Genomic DNA, 18,617 nt, shown 5'->3' with positions numbered 1-18,617 from the left:
CTCCTGTGGACTCCTGACTGGTGGCCTCAAGACCTTGGCCCAGTCCCTGAACCTAGACAGGTTGTGAAAAATCTAGGGGTCCGATTGGACCAGGAGCTTTCCCTGAAACATCACGGCAACCAAGTGGTGGGCTCTTGTTTCCACATTATTGGTTTGCTGCGGAGAGTCTTCCCTTTGCTGCCAGATTCAACTAGAAAAACTTTGATACAGGCTCTAGTACTAAGTAGGCTGGATTATTGTAATGGACTATTGTTGGCAGCAAATGAAGGAGTCATTTCTAGACTACAGGTAGTCCAGAACACCGCTGCTCGCCTTGTCCTAAATCGGCCCCCTCGTACTCCTTCCAAACCCCTACTTAACAAGCTGCATTGGTTATCTATCAAACAGAGGGTGAAGTTTAAAATCGGCTGTGTTATACATAAATGCTTACATGGGAGAGGCCCTGTATATCTTTCCAACAAATTCTGCCCCTATGTACCCATGCGCTCTCTGAGATCCAGTGAGCAGGCTCTGTTACGTGTACCCAGAGTAAAAAAAGTAAGACAGGGAGACAGAGCCCTATCAGTTGCTGGTCCAACCCTATGGAATAGCCTCCCTACATCTTTGAGGCTATGCGACGATCATCTTCCTTTTAGGAGACAATTAAAAACCTTCCTATTTCAGAACTATTAAGATATACTGCGTGGATTTCCTCTTCTGCTGTAATATGGCCGTCTCAAGGCGCGGAGATACTCCTTCGGGAGTCGAGTCCAGCGCGGTACAAACCCATAAATAAATAAATAAATAAATATGTTAATCAGCGCCAAGATACCCTTGGGTGAAGGTGAGCTTCACATATACACGTTCTGTTATCTTCTTTACATAACTCGCTTTTCACAATAAATAGTGGTCAAATCTGTATACCTAACTGGGACCCTTTGCAATCCCTGACTTTTCGTAGGTGTCCTAGACAATAACCTGGGTCCAGCAGCGAGGCGTGGGTTGCCAGCACCCGGGGCAAGGCAAGTATTGCGCCCCCAAAGCCGTGGACCGTTAGCACTACCTGGTGCAAAATGTTAAAAGAAAAAAAAATGAGTAGTACGAATTTTTTTCCTTTTGAATTTCGCGCCCCTAAGAATTTTGCTTCTGGGGCAACCGCCCCTTTGGCCCCGCCCACGTTATGCCACTTCCTGGGTCAGACCCAGAGGTTCTATTGGCTGGTGGGGAGATATATTATTTAGTGGGGCTCAGGATAGTCTCTCCCTAGTTTACTCAAATCCACACTCAGATATGCAAGTCCAAATTACCGGACATAATTTACAATCGTGACTGAAGGTACAATAATACAAAATGCAGCGGGCACTCCTTAATTGCTTTTCATACACTCACCCACTCTATCAGTGGCATGCTTCATCAGTGGGTCTAACCCGGTCCCAATAAACTGGGGTGGGCTCAGTCATACTCCAGGGAGCTCTTTTGATATGTCCTTGGTGGGGTCTTTAGATCGATAAAATGAGATGAACTTGGTTCCCATCATAATTACAGACCAAGATCAATACAGAAGAGAAAGATTTAAACTCTCCATAAGGCACCTTGGGATATACGGATAATACATATTGGAGAATACAAATAACTGAGCAGCAAATTAAACACTAAAGAAGAAACAGCAGCAGCCACCTGAAGGACAGGTTTGAGAAGTCTCTGGTCCTATCTGAAGACTGGAATGTGAGTCCTGGGAGAGCTCCGATGGCCACTATCTAAGCTCGATGTGGAAGCCACCCCGCTGAAGCATTTGTCTTCACTATTCTTCATTACACCAAAGATTCAGCATATCCAGCTCTGTGGAGGTCTCTTACGGACATTTTTTGAGCCGTGGCCCACTGGCCGCTCCACCTTGACTCCGGGGGGTGAAATCTACCACTAGAGCGAGTCCCTTGCTCTACTCAACTGCATGAAAATAAAGGTCATCCTCGCATTAATAAAAGGTCTCCACCCAAGGAGCCTCAGACATCCTTCTCAGAAGTTTACCTCCTTCACTGACCTCTTCCTAATAGGTCCCTCCCATTGCTTTCCTCTCCAACTTACATGTTATATTTCAATTGATAATTTACATGGATCTAGTTTTTTGAAGTTGTCTCTAGGCAATAAGTTCCCTTCTCTGTATAACTTTGTTTGGATCTGTACATTCTCTATCACCTGTGTTTTAGTTTTAAATTGCTGCTGGGTCACCCACTATTTGTACAAGACTAAAGACTATTCTTTAAGGCTATGAGTTATACAATATGTATTGCGGAAATATTTTCTTCGCCTTTGGTGAGTGTCCTGGCTGTTGTGTGGGAGCTGAGCCATGGACTCTTCACTTTGCAATATTAAAAAGAAAATGTGCTTTCCCCAGAGCAAATACAAACTTGTGCCTAACAAGAGGACACTTCAGCACTGAAGCTGCTGGTTCATCTTTGAAATCAGAAGGACCAGCAGCTCTTCAAGGAGGGGACAGGGATCCGTGCAGGTGACTTGAAATGCCTCTCTTGGTGGCCACTGAGAGTCCCGTGCCTGCCCCTAGGGGGCACCGTTGGGGGTTTGGACTGACTATATGCTGCTTTGTATGTGAAGAACAATCAGTGAGAATCCCAATGGCCTGTTTGAGCTTACACCTGTGGCTGTAATATACCCTTATAGCTAGCCATAGCAGGTTTTATCTGCCATTAAAGTCCCGCTCCAGCGTTCAAGACCCGAACTGAAGGTGAGGGCCTTTAACAAGGAAGCAGGACTTTAAAGCTGGTATAGCCCAGCTACAGAGGGATATAAGATTATTAGAACATTCCGCCACTAGAGAGCAGAATGTTCTAAGAAATAAAACAAAGGCCTCACAGAGCCCGAGGGGATTGAAATCCTCCAGGGCTCCGTGAGGCCTTTGTTCACTGCAACAGCTGTGAAGGACAACATTGCTATGTTGGAGCTCTGGGTTTCTACCAGCCATTAGAAGCCTGGAGCACTCCATTGTTTTCATGGGAGCGCCCAACAGTCCAATGTTCTAATGCAGCCTTAGTGCCTGCCGTTGCAGGCTCTAATGACCATTATTGTCTCGCTCAAGCGTAGGGCGAGGGCCTTTATCAAGGGAGCGGGCCTTTAATAAAAGATATAGCCCACTACGGAGATCTCTAAGGCTTTTAGAACATTCCGCCCCTGGAGGGCAGAATGTTCTAATTTGTAAAACAAAGGCCTCATGGAGCCAGAGGGGGTTAAAATCCCATCGGGCTCCAAGAGACATTTGCTCACAGCTGTTGCTGTTAACAAACATTGGAATGTTGATGCTCTGGGCTTCTCACAGCCATTAGAAGCCTGGAGCACTCCGTTGTTTTCAATGGAGTGCTCAACATTCCAAAGTTATAATATAGTGTGGGTGCAGGGGCAAAGGCAGTGCCTTATTTCCATGTGAGCACAGCTCTGTGTAAAGAGGAAATGATCCTTTAGGATCCTGTGGGCACAAATAAGCACCACACGAAGTATATTACGGTAGGGGCCACACAATGGCCACTAGGATACTAGCCAAGGGCCCAGAGACCCTAGGATCCATTTCACAATATACATTAGATTAAAAAAAAGAGAATCTAGTTCAGCAGAGATGATTAGACGGAATATCATAGTCTATCAAACTTTTTTCCTCGACCTACTCTGGCAAGTGTCATACCCCTAGCATTCCATTATCCACGAAGGACATGTGACTCTGTTTTTAAAATCGGTTCATTAGAGGATTGTTTTGCACTCTTCTTCATGTCTTAAGACTGCTGTCACCTAATTAAGATCTGCACATTTTTCTTTCTTCCAGGCCTCCCAAATGATTGTGTCTTACGACGAACATGAAGTCAACAATACCTTCAAATTTGGGGTGATTTATCAGAAATCTAAGCAGGTGAATTTATGAACTATTTCTTTTCTATTTAAACAACATAGCTGTTTGGGGACAGAAGAGTGTGGAGAGTAGTGGGGATCAGTTTAAGAGTTCTAGAACATGTGCTTCTGTCGAACATATTCAGGGCCGGACTGGGAACCAAAACCCGCCCTGGCAAAGTGCTCTGCCTGCCCGTAGGGGGGTTGGGGGTGCGGCCGAGCTGTTTATCATGGACAGTTTCGTCCAATTTTTTTTACAGCGGCCGTTATTGCAGCTATGCTGCAAAACCGCCCTATAAAAATATTGGCCCCCAGGGGCCCAAAACCGGCCCCCAACCCTGGCGGCCCACCGGGAAAATGCCGGGTGCCTGCTATGGCCAGTCCGGCCCTGAACATATTCAATGTGTGACCTTGGACATGGCAATTTACCTTGTCTTGGACAGGGTTCATGGTAGTTATATATTGTTTATGTATTTTTACAAATCTATAAAAGTGCATATACGAAGACAATGCCTCTGAAAAATGTATGTGTAGAATATTTAAACAGGTATTTATCTACAAGGACTAGAGAAAAATTTTGTTGGGTGAAGAAATCTCGAAATTGTTGGCCTAAATATATATATTTATAAAATGTAAATTCTTTCTTTGGTATATGACGTTCATAGCTAATCAAAAATGGAAATAAATATTTATTGTATTCGTTTTTTTTGGAGCATCGTTCGCTTTCCCAGCTGTCCCATTAGATGTGCTGGTTGTTTGGCCCAGATGGTTGGTGCGTTTTAGGTGCATTAGGTTTCACTGCCCTCAGCCTCGTGCCTGTGCATGTTTACATTCACCTAGGTTATTTATTTTTTGAATCAACGGTAATGCTGTATACTGCAGCCATTCTGCCTTTAGGTGTGGCTTCATTTTGCATTGGAAATAGCTGTATTGTGTACAATATCCATAAAGTTGGCTTTGGACTAAAACTCTTCAACAGCAGTTTTAGGGCTGAATCAATTGCATTTGCATCCTGAATCACCCAGCGGAATGTCCAACCCTCACCTCATGGTATTAGCTGCTGATGATAGATTATTATTCCACCTCATGCCTGGCTAGTTTACATATGCAAAATACACCCAATAATTACTATTTCGAGCAAATTAAACAGTGCCCATCAGCTTTGGTAAATCAATAACTGCTTCCGGAAAATGCAAGCCTCACATATGATCTGGAACAATATTTGTTTAAAGTTGAAAAACAAAAGTTAGACTTTTAAGAGTCCCAATTAGGTTTGTAAGAGTCATAATATAGGTGTATGGAGTCGAGAGGAGGAGTAATTCTGAGGCTTCTGAGGTGGGAGTGACATATCAAACACATTGTGGTCATCAGATTCCAACTCAAGGAGGTAGTTATGGCCACTGCTCACCCTTGCCCAAATGTGGCGCGCCGACCCACTGTTCAAACACAAGTTAAAGATGGCAGTGCAAATGATGAATACGGTGTAGAAAGTGCAATGCTTAACCTGAAGCATAAGTTGAGTATTACTAACCAAGGTTGTGCCAAAATACCTATAAGAATCATGTAGCCATATTGCAATAACATAAACCTAATATGCTGCATAATATATACTGGAATGCATAAATTTAGCCTTCTTAACATACTATCTACGTACATTGACGAGATATATATATATATATATGTATATTACCTACTGGCGGTCGCCAGTAGGTAGTTATAGTTAGGACCACGTTTCCATAGGAAATCCGCAACATTCTATTTTGAATAACTTTGGCGCCGGTCGACGAATCCTCGCGGATTTTTCAAAATAGGTGGGGCGCTACGCTCCGCTCCTACCCTGAAAGTCTCGGGGTGATTCGTCAAGCGGGGGCTGAGATAAAAGGGGGGTCCCAAAACGCGTTTTTCCCATGCATTTTTCCATAGGACCTTTAGACAGGGCTACAGCCCGAACGGCTGAACAGAATTACTAGAAATTTGGCAGAGAGGTAGTCCTCAGGTCAAGGAAGTGCCTTTTGTAGGTTTGGTGTAAATCTGTTCAGTAGATTCTGAGAAAATAGCCTTTAAATCAATATATATATCTGAGCCAGCTTACGGTGCGCTTACGGTACGCTTACCGTACGCGTACGGTGGCGTGCGCGAGCGCGATTCTGATTGGCTGTTACATCTAAGTAAACATTCGAATCGGTCGAAACCAGGAAGCGGCGGCCGCCATTTTCTCTCTCGCACTCTGAGGGGGGGGCTGTAAACAAAGGCAAAAAACATATAAAGGGGCTGTTTAGACAGCGCCCATGCACATAGCCATGTTAGTTGAGTCCTCAAAGATCCCCCAAGGCCAAAAACGGTAAATTTTTATTTTTTGAAAATTTCGCCGATTACGCTTACCGTACGCGTACGGTGCGCTTACGCTAAAAATTTTAATAAAAAAAAAAAACACTCTCTCTGCATGGCATATTATTGTCATCACTTACAAATTAAATTTAACAGATTACCTATCACAAGGAAGTGCATAATATGTCCTCCATGTGCGCACTGTGCGTAACGTGGGCACGCGGTGCACGTAGCGCACTGCGTGCCCACCTTGCGTGTATGGCACTAACTGCGTAAAGTGGGCGCGCGGTGCGCGAAGCGCACCGCGTGCTCACTGTGCGCGCAGGGTGCGCGAAGCGCACCGTGCGCGCACGGAACGAACTGCGTTAAGTGGGCGTGCACGCCACGAATGGCGTAAAGTAACTTAGCATTTAAAAAAACGTACAAATTCACTGAAAAAACCATAGGTTTCACACACGTTATAGTTAGGAATTAGCATTTAAAAAACCTTGCTAATTCAATGAAAAAACCATAGGTTTCACACATGTTATAGTTAGCTGGAAATTTTACTGATAAAAAACCAATGAAATTCCCCCGTTATAGTTACTGTAGGCAACTATAACTCACGCGACCGTAATCCTCTGCTGATGACATATGTGTCTTTATGAGAAAAAAAAATTTGTAAAATATGTATAGCTAAAATTTAATGGAAGAAGACATGGGCAAATAAGTGTCTAAATACAGTATTAGCATCAGCAGAGGATTGCGGTCGCGTGAGTTATAGTTGCCTACAGTAACTATAACGGGGGAATTTCATTGGTTTTTTATCAGTAAAATTTCCAGCTAACTATAACATGTGTGAAACCTATGGTTTTTTCATTGAATATATATATATATATAATCTCTAAGTGGCGGTCGCCACTGGCTACTTAGAGTTAGGGCAGCTGTTCCATAGGAAAGCTTTTTTTGTGTTGCTAAAAACTTTAGCATCATTTGTTGAATCTCCACAAAACTTTATTAAAGGTGCTACTTTTTGACCAGTTTGTGCATGGAAAGTTTTGGGGTGAGCTATCCAGTGGGGGCCGAGAATAAAAGGGACTCCCAAAACTTCTTTAGACAGGGCTACAGCAAAAACTGCTGAATGAATTTATACCAAATTTAGCGAGAAGCTACAGCTTGGTATGCAGAATATGCTTTTTGTGATTTGGTGTAAATCCATTCAAAGGTTTTGAGAAATTAAGGTTAAAAAAATGTAGATATCTGGACGATTGGGTCCGCAGGAGACTCAAGAAAGATTGCTGGGGGCGTCAGTTTTAAAATAGAGAATTCTGTTTGGCCCCAGGAGATTTATTTCCTGTGGGCCACTTTGCTTCTGTGGGAGTCAGACTCAGGTAGGAGCGAGAGCGCGGATTGGCTGCCAGCGGCATGAGAAAAATTTTGCTGGCAGCCATTACAGGACTTGGGGACTTAGTCTATGTAATGGGTGGGGCCCTAGGCCATCATGCAGCTGTAATCACGACACGGTCACTGGATTACAGGATCTGGAACTGGCCCTGGGCACGTGCGCCCGGCTCCTTTTATTAGCAGGGTCACCTGACCGGTGACACCTGTGATGGATGAGTGTGGCGTGAGTGTGGAAGCCAGCCCTCAAGGAGTGGCTGGTGGAAACACATAGTTTAGAAACACTAGACCACGACCAGCCGGTCACTGCAGTCCCCTGTCCTGAAAATTATGTCATAGAGCATGTCATGAGTGATGTAATATGTGAGTTCATAAGCAGTGCATGTCGGGGCAAAGTTGTAGATAGCTCTGCTAAGTCTAGTTGGTGAATTTCTTTTTTTTTTGTCTATTCAAAACATTAATGGTTTCACTAACAATTTCACCTAACTAAAACCTTACTTTAACCTGTGCTTTTTTCAGTGAATTTCTAAGGATTTTCTCAATCAAAGACAGATCTTTTTATCACACCAAGCTATACTGTCACTTCCGTCACTTCATCCTTTGTTTTTTCAGTGAATTTATCTATCTTCTATATATGACCCAGTCGAAGGCCTTTGGCGAAACGCAGCTCTGTTGTTTCTAAATGCACGTGCACTTTGCTGGTGGAAGTGCAAATCAAAAGGAAAATAAAAACTACAAACCTTTGATTAATCAGCTGCATCTGCCGTCTTCCTAAGTTTATCCATCCTTACTGCGGCGGCGAATCTGGAGGGTAATATCTGTGTATCATATATTATTATTATTATTAACACTTGTATTGTGCACAGCTACTCCAAGGAGTGTCCCGGCGTGTGCCTTGCAGGTAGAGTGAACAGCTCGGGAGATCTTATTTAAAAAGAAAGGCCTTCACCTTCTTCCAAAATACACTTAGAGCACGGACATCTCGAAGCTCCACCGGAAGTTTGCTCCAGGCCATAGCCCCAAGTTGTGACAGGGAGCTGCCACCAGCCCTCTGTTTGAAGACCCTGGGAACGCATGCCATTAGCTTGTGAGACGAACGAGGCTGCCTGGCCAGTGAGTAGAAACTAAATCTAGATTTTAGATAGGCCTGGCCATGGCCATATAAGGTGGAGTGCACCACCAGGGATTTAAACGTCACCCTCTTTATCACTGTCAGCCAGTGCAGATCACGGAAATGTGAGCTGACATTCGCCCTCTTGGGGAGGTTAAGTAGTAATCTGGCCGCTACATTCTGGATCACCTTAATTTTGTTGAGCAGGTAGCCAGGCAGACCAGCATAAAGAGCGTTGGCATAATCGATGAGGGACGTAATCAGAGCTTGGATGACGGTTTTCCTGGCATCAACGGGGAGCAGTGGAAAATTCCCAAAGAGAAGAATCTCTCTCTTGTCCTCATTGGATTTTAATTGGGCCTCCGTCAGCCAGTGGAAAATTGCAGAGAGGCAGACCTTAACATGTGCACTGTTAGCCCCACTGTCTTTGCTCTAGGAAAAAAGCAGCTGTGTATTACCTGCATACGAAATTACTTTCGCCCAAAGAACTTCTGCTAACTGAATAAGGGGAGACACGTAGATGTTGAACAACAGAGGACATGGTACCGAGCCCTGGGGGACCCCTGTGTCCAGTTTCTGGTGAGACGCTGTAAAAGGCAGGATCCAGATTTGTTGGGTTCTGTCCGCCAGTTATGATTTAAGCCAATTCCAGGCTGATCCGTCCACGCCAAGATCCGGAAGACGGGTCAATGACAGGTCGTGGGGGACCTACCGCCGAAAGGTATAGCAAGACCAGGGCTGCCCTGCCTTCTGCATCTAGAGTCCCCTGAATAGCTTCAGATATTTCAGTCAGCGCTGTTTCCATGCGGTGCATAGCTCTGAAGCCTGATTGGGCTGGATGGAGAAGTTCACATCTGTCAACAAAACCCCGCATTGATGTTAACCTGCTTTTGAGGATTTTAACCACTGCGGGGAGAAGCGAGGCGGGCGGTAATTGGAGGGTAGTGAAGGGTCCTGAGCAGGTTTCTTAAGCAAGGGGATAATCATGGCCTGCTTCCAGGCCAAGGGAACCCTGGTCGAGGATAAAGATACATTGAGTAGCGTGTTAACTACAGGATTGATGATATGAGGTGCAGCTGCAAGTAGTTTAGTTGAGCAAGGATCATTAGGAGAGCCAGATTTGAGTGTTTTTAGTGCCGCAAGAGAATCTTATAAGGAGATGGCTTCAAAGATCATTAGTTTGTGTTGAGGTGCAGAGTCCCTTATATATAAATATGTGTAGGGTAAAGTATTGTAAACCTATATGAAATTATATGCACTTTCCTTTTTCATATTGTGTTGTCAATGTATATGCTACAATATGATATTTTTGTAGCACAGCACCGATATTCCTGTACCGTACCCTACTGATGACAATGCTCAGGGACCGATTTCACAGAGAAATGACACTCTTGATGCAACAGAAGCCAGCACGATGGCTCAAAAAGTTAAATCCTTCCAACATACACGTGTGGTGATCTGCAGGCCATGTGTTCAGATACTGACAGTCAAACTCAAGTCATAGCCCTCCTTAAAAGCATCAAAAGTGCTGTATGAGGAGCACAGAACCCGAGGATGGGAAGGACGGGCCCGATTCACAGAACTAACTTAAGACAAAATCCTAAACTTACTACTTTGGGTATTCACAGAAGTTAGGATTTTGTCTTAAGTTTGTCTTAAGACAAACTTAAGACAGACTTAAGACAGACTTAAGACAAACTTAAGACAGACTTAAGACAGACTTAAGACAAACTTAAGCCAGACTTAAGACAGACTTAAGACAGACTTAAGTTAGGATTTTGTCTTAAGTTTGTCTTAAGTCTGTCTTAAGTTTGTCTTAAGTTTGTCTTAAGTCTGTCTTAAGTCTGTCTTAAGTTTGTCTTAAGTTTGTCTTAAGTCTGTCTTAAGTCTGTCTTAAGTTTGTCTTAAGACAAACTTAAGACAAAATCCTAACTTCTGTGAATACCAAAAGTAGTAAATTTAGGATTTTGTCTTAAGTTAGTTCTGCGAATCGGCTCCGGCATGTTTGAACCCAGAGGAAGAGGCCTGAGCTGATGGTCCCTCCAGGACACCAAGGGCCCCATTAGGATGGCGGGCGGACCAGCCACCCTAGCGGTGCTGGAACCGGCCACCAGTGGTGCGGCGGTACCGCACCGCCAATTAGGATGCAACCACCACCCTGACGGTCGCATTCCGCATCTTTGACATTGCGGCGGGTGGTGCTGTAAGCAGCATCTGCCGCAATTCCAAAGAGGCATGTTGTACATTGCCATGCACAACGTGGCAGGCACCGCGCAGTGCCTGCCACCTTGTGCATGGAAATGCCAGTGCAGCCACCCACTCTCCACCCCCCATGGGGCCCGCAACAGGCCCCCAAAGTCATTTCCCGCATGCCTTTCCATGGTGTAGTCTCCGCCATGGAAAGGCATACACGCCGCAACCATCATAATATGGTTATTCCATATTTTGTGGGCTTTTTCCGCCCGGCCGGCAATTGTGGCGATTGCCAACCGGCGGAAAAGCGGCGGGCGGACTTTCCATCTGCCGCGGTACCCCTGCCATGGTAATTTGGCTGGGGTAAATGTAGTTCTGATGGCGGGCGGATCGCCACTGCCGGCTGGGTGGTGGTGATCCGCCCGCCATCATAATAGGCCCCCAAGGCTCAAGTCAGGCCGGGGGCCACATGTTGCTAGCAGAGCAGGGGTGTGCCAAGAAACACTGGACGGGTGTAATGCTCCCAGCGAGCTTCTCAAGGGAGCTATCAATTTAGTAAACGAGATTAAAATGCAATTTAACTTCACGGCTGATGTCCCTTCTTTGCTGGCGCTCATAACTGGGGAGGGTGTCGATCTTCTGCCTGTTTGTTCAGTGTCTGCTCCATGATGCGCCGAGACCACCGAGGAGCTGTTCAATCAGCAAACTGCAAATGGGGAGCTTTTCGGTCCACGTGACAACAAGCCAATGGAAAATATATTTGTTGGAACGTTTTAATAGAGTATGTTTTCCAACTCTCCACCTTTTGATCTGGACACGATAATGAGCCGAAATCTCGGACTGTGGCAGGTATCCATGTCGGTTAATCCAGAGATTACACGTTTGTTCACCCAACGGGGGGGCCTGGCATGGGGCCTGGGGATGCCGGTTCCAAACCTGTGTGTTTTTCGGCTTCTGGAGGAAAGAACGGAGCAGCATCCTGACTGGGAGCAGGTGGTAGATAATATAAGGTCCGTGATGCAGAGGTAGGAGGGTGATGGGAGGACAAAGGTGCTAGTGCTGTACTCCCCCATGCACAGCAGGCAGGGGCCAGGCACCACAGCCGCCCTGTACCCCAACTGCACCCCACGAATCTCCCGGTCCTTTTTCTCTGGCCCTATATCTTTAATCTAAGTTTCGATATATCCGCCCACTATAATATGTGTGTTTATTTATTTATTTAACCATGTATGAACTCACACTAATGCACCCTGTCATCCTCCCACCACACGGCCGCATGACTCATGCCCTCGTGGGCGTGTAGTTTGTGACTACATGTGGGTTGTCTATCTGGCTTTGTTTCTCTATGTGACTTGCATGTACGAAAATGTGTGTCATTATCTGAGTTATTTTTTATATATGAGTGCTTGTAAGTAGGTCTAATGTGTCTTTAGATGCCTGACTGTGCATATGTGCCTGTTGGTCTGTGTGCATTAGTTTGTTGATATATATGGTGGTGTGAGGCTGATAGAGAGAGAGAGAATTCATGTTTTTGGGTGTGCGCATGGATGTATTGGTAGGTGTAGGAGATTCCTGTGTCATTGCATGTTGACCTGAATATAAGTTGTGTATGTGTACATCGGTGTCTTTGCTTGTTAGCTATAAAGTGCATTTTTGCCGCATATTACTATTAGTTCTATATCAGTGTTAGTCATTTCTAGCGACATTTATTCTACTTATTTATTACTATTTTCATTCATATGAAGGGGCAAGATACCGTGGATTTAATCTTTTGGCCATGTGACCATGCATTATAAGGAATAAAATGCCCTCTTTTACATGCTAAAGGATATTGCAAGTGACCTTGGATTTCCAGGACCTTCTACAGAAACTCGGCCTTCAGCCTCATTACTCCAGAGAACATCTTGCTCACTTGTAGTGTAGAGGATTCCTGGGGTTTAGTCCCAGACAATTGTGGAGGCGTTACTCACCTGGTAAATTCAGCACCCAGGTGTGTGACTCGATGATGACGCTACCCACTAAACGACCCCAGTGGAGTGTATGTATGCCGCTGGTTGGAAGTGGTGGTTGCGGTTTTCCAAGGACAAATTTTGCGAGATTCTGGTACCAAGATTGGGGCGGCACACTCCATTTAGCTTTTGTGCAGTAGCCTTGTAGCAGGCAACCTCTGTTGTAGCATCTTGAAAGGTAAATACCATGTTCTTTCAGGAACACTACAAGAATCCCAGAACATTTGCCTTAGGGTTGATGTGGCGTCCTTCCCTGAAGATGTGGCTGCATGGATACCCTTACACTAACTTTGTTTACGTTCTCCGTTATGCCACTGGCCAAAGGGTCTATTAAGGCACTGCGTTTATGGACTACTCAGGTCATCTTGAGAACATTCTACTTCAATAGGGAAGTAAATTCAATTCCTTCATCAGTTGTGATTGTACGATAATGACCCTTTCTTTACTCAGTCACCTCTTGCGTAGTTGGATGATTCATAGCCCACTTAGGAAAATAATCATCTAAGACAACCAGCATTCTTTGGAAAATATCAAATTAACCTAGGAAGTCCAGACATTGTGTCCCCAGGACCCCAGTTGAAATGGCACACAAGTAAATGGAGGTTTGCTGACCCTCCAATGGTGTTCACGGCTATAAACCTGGCACCTGCCAAAAAAATATCGCAACCGTTCGGTTGATACTTGCCCACTGGATTCACTCAAAAATTATTGTCAGTTCCATGTAGTTAAATGTAGACTCAGGAGCAAATCTCACACCTGCTATCGCGCCCTATGCAGGCAGTAATTTATGGGCATGCAATTTGCACCCACGATTGCAGCTCAAATGCAATTGGGAGTTTAGTTGTGGATTTGTTGAATTTACAGGGTTTGGTTAGGAAGAATGTTTCTCTGTTAGTTTTTTTTGTTTCAATGAAAATCAGGAATTCTGTTACATTAATTTCTGTGTCAATAGATTGATGTTGTTATTTACTATTATTATGGAATATATTAGAAATTAACACATTTTACTTGTATTTTCTATTTCCCTTATTTTATTTATCTTTGTTTATTTAGAAATCTGTTTATTGAGTTTTAGATGGTATACAGCACATCATGGAGCAGAATAACATACGGCTATAGATAACGTTTAGTGAAACATTCATATCCGTGTACAATTCACTGCAGCAATGGGTACATCTCTTAAGTCCCTTCCACACTGAAGGCCCCCATGGCCAGGACCTCAACTGCTGAACCGCTGTACATTCTGAAGTCTTACCCTATGCGGGTAACTATAAGGTAAAGGCATTACTGCTGTGTCCACTCCCTTCTGGTATTACACCATAAACAGATAGCCAATTCCTTTATCAGTAACAAGACTACGCAGTTGGGAAACTATCACCTCTGCAGAACATCAACCATAAGAACAGCAGCAGCGCCCGGTGCTTGCCCAAGTATCCTCTTCTCATCACCCCTTGGGTCACCTCCTCTCAAACCCCGCATCCCTCTGTTCAAGATGCTGTACAGACGGTATTGTGTGTATTCCTATGCCTCGCCACTTTGACTGAAGCTACTAGATCTTGCGTCGCGGACCTTTGCCGGGCAGGACAGCTCTTCGCCATCCAGCGCGGCTCCCTCAGTGTACCCCCCACTGTCCTCTGTGATGGCCGCTCCCAATTGCAGCATGGATTGCAACAACTCCTCCCATTGGGTCGCGATGGGTGTCATCCTGAGCCCCAATGTTTCCTCCCTCCGGAGGGCTACGCCCTCCGCCTTTGCCCAGACCAGGAAGGAACCGCACCATGCCTTTACGTGTGGGGGGGTGTCCGCCTTTCAGCGCTTGGTGAGAAGACGCTTTGCCACCACAATCCCCAGGTCTATGAATCTAGAGGTGACTTTTGTGGAGGGTGTTCTGCGGAAAAGATGCAGCAAGTAGGTTGACCCCTCGAATGGAATATCGCGCCCTATGCACTCGTAGAGCGCCTCCCGTATTGTCTGCCAGTAGGCGCCCAGCACGGGACAGCTCCACAGCATATGGATCAGGCCAGCATCTGGCTCCGCACAGCGGGGGCAACACGCATCTATACGGTGAAAGTATCTGTTAATAGATGCGGGCGTGAGATACGCCCTGTGTAAGATGAAGAACTGTATTTGGCGGAAGCGCATGTTCCTAGGGACTCTCTTCGGGCCCTGTAGCACCCGTCCCACTCCTTGTCAGTCATGGGACGACCCAAATCTGTCTCCCATTTTCCACGTAGTGACACCAAACTCATCGCCGCGTGTGTTCGCAGAGCCGCCGCAAACCATTTAACCAGGTGCCTCCCCCTCCTCATAACATGAAGGTATTGTACCACTAAATGTTGCTCTGGTTCCTCCCTCAGATCTCCCCAGTGTTCCGACAGCGTCTCCACCAAGGCCCGGTGGCGAAGAAACTGGCCCAGGGCTAGACCCATCTCCTCCGCCAGGGTGGGAAATGAAAGAATAGTCCCATCTCGGTAGAGGTCCCCTAAGGTGTGGATGTCAGCAGCGCTCCAGTCGTCCAACTCCGGAGCCTCAAGCACCCCCTGCCCACCTGGGGAGCCCTCAAGTGGTATAGCCGGGGCATAAGGGACCCCAGATCGGGTAAGACGGAGACACCGACGGTAACATTTGCAGGCCACCGCTAGCAGTAGCGGCGCAGGCCTCGCCATCCCCGCAGCCGGATGGAAGAGCCCAAGGAGGTCTGCCAATGAGAGAGGGGGGGGCCACCGCAGTTGCAGTGTCCTCGCGTCCTCTGTCCGCCAGCCAGCGGGCTATCCACTGAAGCTGCGCTGCCAGGTAGTAGTGTTCTAAACATGGCATTGCAAGTCCCCCCTGGCCAACGGGGAGATAACGTTTTGGCAACGCGACCCTGTGTCGCGCGGCACCCCATATGAAGTCTCGAAGGGATCGCGCCAAACCAGCGAAGAAGGATGCCGGGACATAGATGGGTAGATTAGCAAAATAATACAGTAGACGGGGCAATATCACCATCTTAACCAATGCTATTCGGCCAGTGACCGAGAGAGGGAGCGTACTCCAAAACTTCATCTGAGCCCTGACTGCAGACACAGCTCTTCCCAGATTGCCCTCCAGAAGATCCGCCGGTTGGCGGTAGATCTGGATACCCAGATAGTGGAAGGTGTCCGGTCTCCACTGCACCTGCACTCCCCCAAGACAGTAGCTAGGATCCTGAGTATCAGCCCCGAATGCATAAAGACAGGACTTGGCGGCGTTCACCCGGAGTCCCGAGAGCACCTCAAACTCATGCAGGATGCGCTCCAGAGCAACAGGGACACGAGACACGTCCCTGACAAAAACCAACAGATCATCCGCGTAGAGGGACACCTGGTGTGTCGTATCGCCTAGCGGGATGCTGTCAGCCAGCTCTCTGCGAAGTGTCGCCGCCAGTGGCTCCATCGCGAGTGCGAACAAGAGGGGTGACTTCGGACACCCTTGCCTGGTGCCGCGACCAACAGGGATGGCATCAGATATGTACGGTCTAGTTCTCACTCTCACTGTGGGGACCTTGTATAGGAGGGCTGCGAGCTGAAGAAAGCCGAGGCTCAGCCCAAAGTGTGAAAATGTCGCCACCAGATATCCCCATTCCAGACAGTCAAATGCCTCTTCAAGGTCTAAGACCAGGCAGCCCGCCCTGGGCCATTGCTGGACACAGTCCGTTGCCACACGAAAAAACCGTCGCAGGTTAAGAGAGGTGCTGTGTTTAGGTACAAACCCATTTTGGTCTACATGCACCAACGTCAGTACCACCGGCGCCAAACGCTCCGCCAACACCTTCGCCAGGATTTTGTAATCCGTATTAAGTAGGGCAAGGGGGCGGTAGGACCCCAACTGGGTGGGATCCCGCCCAGGCTTGAGCAGGGAAACCAGATAGGCCTCTCGCATCGATCTGGGTAAGGCACCTTCCTCAAGGGTGGCCAGATAAAGAGCGTAAAGTTTAGATATCAGTGCTTCCCTGTAGGCTTTATAATATTCCGCCGGGAGTCCATCAGACCCGGCGCCTTTCCAGCGGCCAGAGAGGTGACCGCATCCCTAACCTCATCTGCAGTGAGGGGGCTCTCAAGCGACTCTTGATGCTCATCCGGGACCGTGGGTAGGTCAGCAGTCGCCAAAAACTGGTCTAGATGATGCGCCTGCCGACTTCCCATCGACCGATACAAGGATGTGTAATGTGCTGTCAACGCCTGGTGAATCTCCCACTGTGTGTACACCAACGACCCATCAGGTCCGCGTATAGCACCAATCGGGGTATGAGCTGTCTCCTGCCGAAGTAGCCATGCCAGCAGCCTCCCCGCTCTATCTGATGCTGTGTGAACTCGAGCCAAATGGGCCGCATAGTTGTGGCAACGCAGGCGCTCCAGCAGTTCAGCATGGCGCGCCCGAAGTCCCAGCAGTTGGTCTGAATCCCGACCGCCGCCCTCCCCATGTAGTTCACACAAGAGCAGGCGAGACTCTAAAGCAGCAAGAGACATCGCTAGTTGCTTGCGGATGTTCCACGTCGCGCCCAAACAATGCCCCCTAATACAGGCCTTGTGGGCATCCCACTCCAGCAATTCACTGCTTGTGGTGCCCGCATTGAGGTAAAAAAACTGTTCTATCGCAGTGCCTAAAGAGGCACGAAATTCCCTGTCCTCTAGGGCCACTGACTCGAGGTGCCACGTAGGAACCGGGGGCGGTCAGGCCTCCATCGGAGACACACCCTAAGGGGGTTGTGGTCAGAATGTGTCTGACCTAGATATTCAGCCTGATCCAATAGGGGGATCACTGAGTAGGAGCCCACCACCCTGTCGAGACGGACATGAAGGTCGTGCACTGCCGAGTAATATAAGTAAACACGGTCGTCGGGGTGCAAATTGCGCCACACATCAAGCAAAGCCCAGCGTGACATCCAGTTGGTCAAAGCCTGCGCGTTCGAGCCCACCTGTGTACCACGGAGAGGCGGGAAGCATCGATCAAGCTGCACGTCAAGGACCGAGTTAAAGTCTCCGCCCAGTAGCCAGGGGAGACCCGCATATGGCGCCAACACTGTGGACAAGTCAGCAAGGAATGAAGGCTGCTCAACATTCGGGGCGTATAGTGAGCCTAGTAACACATGCTGTCCATTAAGCCGCCCGTGCACTAAGGTGTATCTCCCGGCCATATTTTATTTATCTTTGTGACCAAATACATAATTGCTTTTATTTATTTATTTCCTTTAACTAGCTCGCACCGTCTCATGTTTACTGGAGGTAATATTTGGATACAACCATTTCCAAATTGGATTGTCCATACAGACTAATTGAAATTTATTTTTCATAATCTCAGAACTGAAATTGTGCATACTGGCAACCATTGCTCTTACAGTAACACAATGCACACACCATATACATTGGTGGTGCAATCTTGATGTTTTTTATTAATCATTATTAATGTTACAAAATGTAGCATATACGTTCATTGTTAATACTGATAAAATGCGCAGTGCTGAACGTAACATAGGTTATTACAATGGATTACTTGTTTCTTCAAATAAATGAGCATTAGAAATTCTTTCTGTTAGATGTTGGGTTACTGGTTGACTAGGATTTGAGCCGTGGTCAAGCAGCAATCACAATCCTTGTCAGAAAGAGGCACAAACATACCCCAATTACCTGTGCTCAATCCCCTGGTAGCTTGTCACAGAGCAGTCAGGCCTAATTTAGAGGCAATTTGTAACATATTTGTTTAACACT

The 18,617-nt window shown here is 46.7% G+C and overlaps 1 protein-coding gene across 3 annotated transcripts in view; it reads left to right on the top strand.

Annotated features, from left to right (window-relative positions):
* The window catches only part of RAP1GAP2 (RAP1 GTPase activating protein 2), a 964,048-nt gene that overhangs the window by 698,327 nt on the left and 247,104 nt on the right, over positions 1-18,617 (top strand). For all 3 annotated transcript variants that reach the window (XM_085649926.1, XM_085649925.1, XM_085649924.1), the window contains one exon: positions 3,809-3,892. In XM_085649926.1, coding sequence (XP_085506052.1) covers positions 3,809-3,892 — 84 coding nt within the window. The remainder of the gene's footprint in view (positions 1-3,808; positions 3,893-18,617) is intronic.

The sequence above is a fragment of the Triturus cristatus genome, chromosome 3_2 (genome assembly GCF_964204655.1).
Source record: "Triturus cristatus chromosome 3_2, aTriCri1.1, whole genome shotgun sequence".
Classification (NCBI taxonomy): Eukaryota; Metazoa; Chordata; class Amphibia; order Caudata; family Salamandridae; genus Triturus; species Triturus cristatus.
This window is presented reverse-complemented; position numbering and strand designations above follow the sequence as displayed.